This window comes from Hoplias malabaricus, chromosome 9, assembly GCF_029633855.1.
Source record: "Hoplias malabaricus isolate fHopMal1 chromosome 9, fHopMal1.hap1, whole genome shotgun sequence".
In the NCBI taxonomy this organism is placed as follows: Eukaryota; Metazoa; Chordata; class Actinopteri; order Characiformes; family Erythrinidae; genus Hoplias; species Hoplias malabaricus.
In genome coordinates this window covers 18463554-18472908 of record NC_089808.1, presented here as the reverse complement: position 1 = coordinate 18472908, position 9355 = coordinate 18463554, and the positions used below count along the sequence as shown (strand labels likewise).

Here is a 9355-nt window from a genome sequence, read left to right as displayed (position 1 = left end):
AAATAAAGGTAGAAAGCCATTTTTAAAACCTGTCAAATGTGATCATCTATTTAAAGCACTCTTCCCAAGTGAGTACCTGATGCCATTATGAGAATGATGAGGAAGTTTGTCTTGAATATCACTGAATATGAATATGATCAGAGGGAGTCAGTAGTGTGTTTAAGCTCTCAGTGCTCTAATGCTCATCTGTGTATGACTGTGAATCTCTCTGAATTAAATGCAGTTGCGAGAAACTACAACAGAGCTTAAATATGAAAATAAATATGATCATAATCAAATATATGATCAAACTTTATTTTATATTGTGGATGGTTCAGATATTTTACAGCCAATTTAGCAGCAGACAAACATCAGGAATTTACTGTTTATGTGTTGTCTTTCCTAATCTTGCATTTTAAATGCATTTATATGAACAAAATGTGCCTAAAGTAAACCATTGGGAGTATCTAACACTGCAGAGTAAGGTCTGCAGCTTGTTCTGCTGGTTCACAGCATACACAGTTTCTGATATTAATTTCTGTTATGCCTCACTGAGGATAAAGTTAGTTGCTTGGTTTCTTTTAATGAATCTCACACGGCTGCTATAAATATTAAACGCATGTCATCATTAGAAGGAGCCAAGATGAGTAGATTTTTGTTGGAGTTGTGAGTGTTATGTATCACAGTGGGCTGCAGAGCACAGTAATACACAGCAGAGTCACACACACTTATCTTCTGGATCATCAGTTGAGATGTTCTTATGGTGGAATTGAGTTCAGAGTGAAATCTATCTTTGAAATCTGCTACATCTCCATCTCCATGAGGATATTTCAGCAAGATGTATTTTAGAGAGTGATTATCTTTCTGTTGGTACCACAGCAGAGTTGGATTTGTACTTGTGGTGTTGTTGTATTCACAGTGTAAAATTATTGTCTCTCTTTCAGATGCCCACTGCTGTCTTTTTTGCTGAAAAACAGTGTCTTTTCCTCTGCATTCTGTGAAGATATTTAACTGTATTAGTGTTTTTCTCCTTACAAAACTGCACTCATGAACAGTAAAGCAGGTGTTAATTAATGGAGACTATACGTTACCTAAACAGCACACAATAAGTATAAACAGAGTTCTCAGAAAAGTTCTTCTGGAAAAGCAGTCCATCGTGAATCTTCCACCAACAATAACAGACCAAGCAAACTGTTTTTTGTCTGTGTGTCTTTTGGTTTATTCCACACTGGCATAGATGCAGATGCAGATACAGTCTAGAACTGTGATAAATGTTGAAATATCGCTACCTCTTGGTTGTTAGTTTAACTTTCGCTGAGGAATAACATAAACTGCTGAGTAAATAAACACATGTTCATGCGAAAAATAAATAATAATAATTCACATTTTATTCTTATTTTTTACAACAAAATTATCCTTTGGTTTTGTGGTAAATATGTGGGTTTAACTCTGTCAACCCACTGCAGGATATAATTATCACCTACATTTAATTTTACTTACAGTTTACAAGTTTGCTGACCTGCTACACAAACTACGCTGGACTACATAAACTGGACAACATAATCTATGCTGGACTTCTTCACGGAGCTAGGACACTACGCCATCTACGCTGCATGCAGGCTGAGTGGGACCGCTGAGGCCCTACGCTAACTACGTTAAGTCCAAGCTGCATTGTGCTGCGTTTCATTGTGTTGCTAGGCTGCTACGCTCACTAGGCTGTTCTAATTAACATTATCACAGGGAAAAAAAAAAGCAACTGGACAACATGCCACCAAAGAAAGTTAATGTATCAGAGGAGGAGATGGAGGAGATCAGAACATTTCTAAGCTTCATGTCAGAAGAATTAAGCAAAGTGTTTAAGCAGCAGACTAAACTGCTTGATTTAATGGAGGAAGTTAAACAACTTAAGATCCTTGTGAAAGAAAAAGATAGATTAATTGTTGGACTTGAAAAGAGAATTGATGACCTTGAACAGTACAGTAGGATGGAAGACGTAATTATAAGTGGATTAGAGACTACACATAGAACATACGCCAGTACAGCGGAGCGCAAAGAAGGTGAGGATGTCTCAACAGAGGAACTAAAAACACTCAAATGGCAAGTCATAACATTTTTTGAAAACAAAAATATAAATATTAAAAGTAGCAACATATTAGTTTGCCATTCCTTACCCCGAAAAGACAGCAAAAGCAAGCCTGCCATCATAGTTCGTTTTGTGAATAAGAAATAGTATACCTAAATGAGCATCTTACCCAAAAAAATGCAGAAATTGCAAGACAAGCACGCATCCTCAAAAAACAACAAAAAGTACAGGCAACATGGACCAGGAACTGTAAAGTAATGATTCGACTGAATGGAACACCAGAAGAAGCCAAAGTAATTATGATAAGAGAACTGAAAGACTTAAACCCATATAAATAAGTAATTATAAAACCCTGCATGTTTGTCATTATATACTGCAATATTTTTGGAGATGTTGATGATTGTAGAGTTGAGTAATACGGGTTGTATGTGTATTATACAGGAACTAGACTCAATCAAATGGTAGATTCTAACAAGGATTATTCATTCATGTTCAAAGACTTTGATGATGATGATTTCATATATAATAATGGGATGTGTGTGTGTGATGAGTTATGTAGTACACAATATAGCAAGTATGAACATATGAATTTTAAAACATTTGACCACACAGAATAAAAAAAAATATGAGTTCGGAAAAGATATTGATCCTGAAACCCACTTCTACAATAACATCAACTATAACTGTGAGTATTACACAAAAGAACAATTTAATAATAATGTGAATATGGAAGGTGCATTATCAATAATACATTTTAATAGTAGAAGCCTCAATAGAAACTTCCCTAAAATCAAAGAGTATTTGAGTAAATTCAAGTTCAATGTCATTGCGGTGTCAGTTGTGTATACAGACCCCCAGGAACTTGTACAGAAACATTCAATGACAAAATTGCTGGGATGATCGACAATGACAAAAAGGTACAAATTGTATGTGGTGATTTTAATATTGATTTGTTAAACCCAAATGGACATAGAACAACAACAGACTTTATCAGTACAATGTACACCAACAACCTATTTTCTGTAATCATAAAACCAACTAGAATAACCACAAACACTGCTACATTGATTGACAACATATTTACAAACAGAATTGGTCCAATAGTAAGTGGATTGCTCATAAATGACATAAGTGACAATCTTCCTGTTTTTGCAATCTTTCAAAATGTTCTTAATGTACAAATTGTCTCACAAGTCCCCGGCTGGCACCTGTACAACTGGAGTTTGTCCCAGTAAACGAGAGGGTCGCCTCAATGCGGCTCCGGCATGCAGAGAGGAAAACTTTGACTGTCGTGTGTGCGTATGCACTGAACAGCAGCTCAGAGTATTCAGCCTTCCTGGAGGCAGTGACTGGAGTTCTAGAGGGGATTCCATGCACTGACTCTATTGTTTTACTTCAATGCTCACGTTGGCAATGACTGGGAAACCTGGAGAGGAGTGATTGGGAGGAATGGACTGCCTGATCTAAACCCGAGTGGTGTGATGTTGTCGGACTTCTGTGCTAGCCATGGTTTGTCCATGACGAACACCATGTTCGAACATAAGATTGCTCATAAGTGTACTTGGTACCAGAGCACGCTGGGCCAAAGGTCAATGATCGACTTTGTGGTTGTGTCTTCTGACCTGAGGCCGTATGTTTTGGACACTCGGGTAAAGAGAGGGGCTGAGCTGTCAACCGATCACCATCTGGTGGTGAGTTGGATCCGATGGCGGGGAAAGCTGCTGGACAGACCTGGTAAACCCAAACGTATAGTGAGGGTGTGCTGGGAAAAGCTGGCAGATGACTCTGTCCGGATGGATTTCAACTCTCACCTCCGAGAGAACTTCTCACATGTTCCGGAGGAGGTAGGGGGAATGGAGTCGGAATGGACACTGTTCCGGACCTCCATCGTGGAAGCGGCTGCATGCAGCTGTGGTCAAAAGCTTGTCGGTGCCTGTTATGGCGGCAACCCAAGAACCCGTTGGTGGACACCAGGAGTGAGGGAAGCTGTCAAGCGGAAGAAGGAGGCTTTTCGAGCTCGGGGAACTTCCGATTCTGCAGATGGGTACCGGCAGGCAAAAAAGGCTGCAGCTGTGGCAGTTGCTGAAGCAAAATCCGGAGCATGGGAGGAGTTTAGAGAGGCCATGGAGAATGACTTCCGGGCGGCCTCAAAGTGGTTCTGGAAAACACTTCGACAGCTCAGGAGGGGGAGGGGGGACACTGTCCAAGCTGTCCTCAGCAAGGATGGTGAAACTCTGAACTCGACTGAGCGTATTGTCGGGCGTTGGAAGGAGCACTTTGAGGAACTCCTTAACCCAAGGGACATGGCTCCTGTGCAGGAGGTAGGGCCAGAAGTGTCTGGGGGGGGGGGGGGGGGGTCGGATTCCATTTCCTTGGCTGAATCACTGAGGTGGCGAAAAAGCTTCGCAGTGGCAAAGCTCCAGGAGTGGATGAGATTCGCCCAGAGTTACAGAGTTGCTGTGGATTCAGTGGAGATCTGGCAACCCGTTTGGCTGTTTCTGTACCCGTTTGGAAGCTGTTTTGATCGCTCGGGTTTTCCTGTTTACTCGTTTCCATTGTTATTTCTATATTTATATCTGTTTTTATAACCTACTAACCATCCATAGATCTATCTTTTAGATTGTCTCCGCAGGAATATTCATTACAGAGGCACTAAAACTGCCACCGGACCCTGGAGTAACGTTCTTGGTGTAAGTTACTAAAATTCACTAAAAGCGGTAAGTACCTGCAATTCCATGGCTACTACTGGCTGTTTTGCCTGTTCAGAGTGTGGCATGTTTAGTTTAACGCCCTTTTCCACCTCTAGCGATAAATATAGTGGTTGTATTTGTAGTAAGTGTCAGCTAGTTAGCTCTCTGGTGGATAAAGTGGACCAGCTAGAAGTGCATCCGGATAATAATAATAATAAGCATCCGGAGCTTATTATTGTTGAGGGATAAACAGCGAGATTCAGTGTTAGCAACTCCGGGTGCCTTAGGGAGAGTTAGCACCCCCACGACTCCGGCGTTAGAGCCCTCACAGCGGGGTGAATGGGTGACGTCTCGGCGTCATAGCCGGAAAGCTAAGGCTGATGCTAACGCTGAGGCCAAAGCTAGCCCACCGGGACACCACGCTCCTCCGATTCGCGTGTCAAACAGGTTTGCCCTGCTCAGCGAAGCACCCGCTGAGGAGCCTGTTAAGAGTGCTCTGGTTATAGGAGACTCTATTGTTCGGCACGTGAAATTAGCTACTCCTTTAGGGGCGCCGGCAGTAACAGTTAGCTGTTTATCGGGAGCCAGAGCGCCGGATATTAGTGGCAACCTTAGACTGTTAGCTAATAGGAGATATTCGAAGATAGTCATTCATGTAGGGGCCAATGATATTCGTCTGCGGCAGTCTGAGGTAACTAAGGGTAATATTACAGAGGTGATTAAACGGGCCCAGACGATGTCCGATGCCGTAATCTGCTCTGGCCCCATACCAATGCGGCGTGGCGACAAAGCTTACAGCAGACTTTCGGCGTTAAACTGCTGGATGTCCAAGTGGTGTTCCGAAAATCAAGTGGGCTTTATAGACAATTGGTTACGTTTTGAGGGCAAGCCTGGTCTTATAGGTAGGGATGGTATCCACCCCACGCGGGAGGGTGCTGCCTTACTTTCTTGCAGTATAGCACATAGTCTTTTAGTTAGTCAGCAGAGTAGTGTAGATAGCTGCTGACAATCCAGAGCCGGGACCAGGCCGCAGACAGACAGGCTAAACCGACCGTCTGCGAACTGTCTTGAGACGTCACCCAGGTTCAACTGTATTGAGACTGTGTCTTTCCCCCGAACTAAATGTAAAAGTAGAAAAACAAAATCAGCCTGTTTCAGCAACCTAATCAATATTAAATCATACACAACACCTAGCAGCAACACCTCAGAACTAAAATTTGGGTTACTCAACATAAGATCACTAAACTCAAAAGCACTCATCGTAAATGATATTATAAGTGATCATAAATTCAATGTTTTCTGTCTCACGGAAACGTGGGTTAAACCAAATGAATATTTAGCACTAAATGAAGCCACCCCCTAGGCTATAATTATGCACATAGCCCAAGAATATCAGGCAAAGGAGGTGGAGTATGTGTAATTTACCAAAATACCCTATAAATTAGTCTTAAACAATGCGACACCTTCTCTTCTTTTGAGGTTCTCTCCATTATTATTACAAATCCGGTCACAAAAAAGGACGCATTTTTATTATGCAACATTTACAGACCACCAGGGCCTTACTTAGAATTTCTGAAAGAATTCAGCGATTTTGCTACAAACCTAGCGGTGTGCAATCATAAAGTTATAATTGTAGGAGATTTCAATATCCATTTTGAGAAGGAAAGTGACCCACTAAAAAAGGCATTTACCTCAATCTTAGACTCTATTGGTATTACTCAAAATGTAACAGGGCCTACACACTACTGCAGCCACACTTTAGACTTAGTTCTGACACTAGGTCTTAACATTGACAAAATTAATATCTTACTGCAATCCGCAGCAATCTCCGATCATTACTTAATTTCATATGAGCTACGTTTTATCCATAATATATGTAAGAACCCTCGCTATTCTACAAGGCGTATAATAAAACCATCTACCGCCCTACAATTTATAGAAAACCTACCAGAACTATCGACCCCAGTTCCAACTCCATCAGACCCAATGGACCTAGATGTACTAACTGATTACCTAGAAAATACCTGTCGATCTACTTTAGAAAAGGTAGCACCACTTAAACATAAAAGTATAAGACAGAAAAAGCTCGCACCATGGTATAACGATAAGACCCGTACTTTAAAACAAACATTACGAAAACTAGAGCGGAAATGGCGATCAACCAAGCTTGAAGTGTTCCATTCTGCCTGGAAGGACAGCCTTATAGAGTATAGAAATGCCCTCACTAAAGCTCGCTCAGCATATCTGGCCTCGCTGATCTCCCATAATAAAAATAATCAGAGAGCACTGTTTAGTGTGTTTTCTAGAATTACAATTACAAAAAAAAAAGAATTAATAATAAAATTGAGAATATTAGACAACAAACTCTAGCCACAGGATCAAATCCATCCTGGCTGCCACCTGATGTGAATGAAATAAAACATAATATAACTGTAAAAGAAAGACTTGAAACCTTTTACCCACTCCCACAATTAGAACTAGAGAAGATTATCACCTCCGCAAACTGTACAACTTGCACACTTGATGCAATTCCCACAAAGTTGCTCAAAGAAGTACTACCAGCTATTATTGATCCTCTTTTAACTATAGTAAACTCATCGCTTAGTCTGGGCCATGTACCCAAAGCTTTGAAACTAGCAGTTATTAAACCTATGATCAAGAAACCAAATATTGATGCTAGTACACTGTCTAATTACAGGCCTATTTCTAATTTGCCATTTCTGTCTAAGATCTTAGAAAAAGCTGTGGCCCAACAACTTAGTTCATATCTACATAAGAATCATATATATGAAAAATTCCAATCTGGATTCAGGCAACATCATAGTACAGAGACAGCTCTAGTCAAGATAACAAATGATCTTCTTCTTGCCTCTGATCAAGGCCACGTATCCCTGTTGGTGCTTCTTGACCTAAGCGCAGCCTTCGATACAATAGACCACAATATTCTCATAGAAAGGTTAGAAAACATGGTTGGAATCACAGGGACAGCCCTATTATGGTTCAAATCTTACTTAACGGAACGTTATCAATTCGTAAAAGTAAACAATCTAAATTCAAATTATTCTAAAGTAAGATTTGGAATTCCACAAGGCTCTATTTTAGGACCATTATCATTTACATTATACATGTTACCGCTAGGCACAGTTATAAGAAACCATGACATTAACTTTCACTGTTACGCAGACGACACACAATTGTATATTTCAGCCAAGCCCGATGACAAACACAGATTAAAGAAAATAGAGGACTGTGTAAAAGACGTGAAAGGCTGGATGTTGCGTAACTTCCTCCTTCTAAACAGCAACAAAACAGAGGTCCTGCTTTTGGGCCCAAAAGTGACAAGAAATAAATTATCAGACTTAATTTTAAATCTAGCTAACTTTCCAGTTAAACCTGGTTCAGCAGCAAAAAATCTTGGTGTCATAATTGACCCGGATTTATCATTTGATCAACACATAGGTAGTATCACTAGGACAGCTTTTTTACATCTTCGCAATATTGCTAAGATTAGAAATGCCTTATCCCTCCAGGACGCAGAAACATTAGTACATGCCTTTATTACTTCAAGGCTTGACTACTGTAACGCACTACTGTCAGGATGCACCAGCAGCAATTTAAGAAAACTTCAACTAGTTCAAAATGCTGCAGCTAGGGTCCTCACTAAAACTAGAAAATTTGAACATATCAGCCCAGTTTTATCATCACTTCATTGGCTGCCTGTTAAATTCCGCATTGACTACAAAATTTTGTTATTAACATATAAAGCTCTACATGGGCTTGCTCCTGAATATCTTCAAGATACAATTTCCTATTATGAGCCCCCACGTTCACTCAGATCACAGAATACTGGATTTTTAAATGTTCCCAGAATTCAGAAGGCCTCAGCTGGGGGAAGAGCCTTTTCTTATAAAGCCCCCCAACTCTGGAATGATCTTCCAGAAAATGTTCGGGACTCAGACACAGTCGCAATCTTCAAATGTAGGCTAAAAACTCATTTGTTTAGTTTATCATTTGGTAGCTAATGCTCCCCCATAGATAAAGGCGGCAGATCCGGGGGGTCCATGGACACAGGGAATTATAGTATACTGAGACGCTGGTGCTGTCGTCCCGCCGCTTCTCGCGATCACTCAGGTTTGTTGACGGTGGAGCGGAGGGATGCCAGTGTTTCAGGATGCTCCCGTGTCTGTGTGTCCTCCTGGTTCTCTCCTTTTAGTTAATGCTGTCATAGTCAGATCTGCCGGAGTCATTAGCCACACTCTGGAAATTTTCATATTTTCTACTTTACAAACACAAAACAGTTCAAAACTAATTCCATCCCTTTACATCTTTCCGAGTAAACGACTGCCCACCTGTCTGTCTGGACACTGATGGATGACTGTCGAGATCCTCCTCCACGCTTCAGACCAGCTGCCCACGCTCCAGCAACCACCAAGTGCCTTGAAGCTGTCCCTACACTGAAGTTCTCATGGACTACTAACTATCATCACCAGTAGATTGACCAGAGGAGGATGGGTCACCCCTTGTGAGCCTTGGTTCCTCCCAAGGTTTCTTCCTCAGCTGGGGGAGTTTTTCCTTGCCACTGTCGCCCCTGGCTTGCTCACTT

General features: G+C 41.1%; 1 protein-coding gene across 1 annotated transcript; it reads left to right on the top strand.

Annotated features, from left to right (window-relative positions):
- Nucleotides 1–2968: 2968 nt before the first annotated feature.
- On the top strand, nucleotides 2969–6903 carry LOC136706636 (uncharacterized). Its single transcript, XM_066680234.1, has 2 exons — nucleotides 2969–2979; nucleotides 4987–6903. The coding sequence occupies exons 1-2, from the start codon at nucleotides 2969–2971 to the stop codon at nucleotides 5756–5758; spliced, it is 783 nt and encodes a 260-aa protein (XP_066536331.1). The 3' UTR covers nucleotides 5759–6903.
- The last annotated feature ends 2452 nt before the right edge of the window (nucleotides 6904–9355 follow it).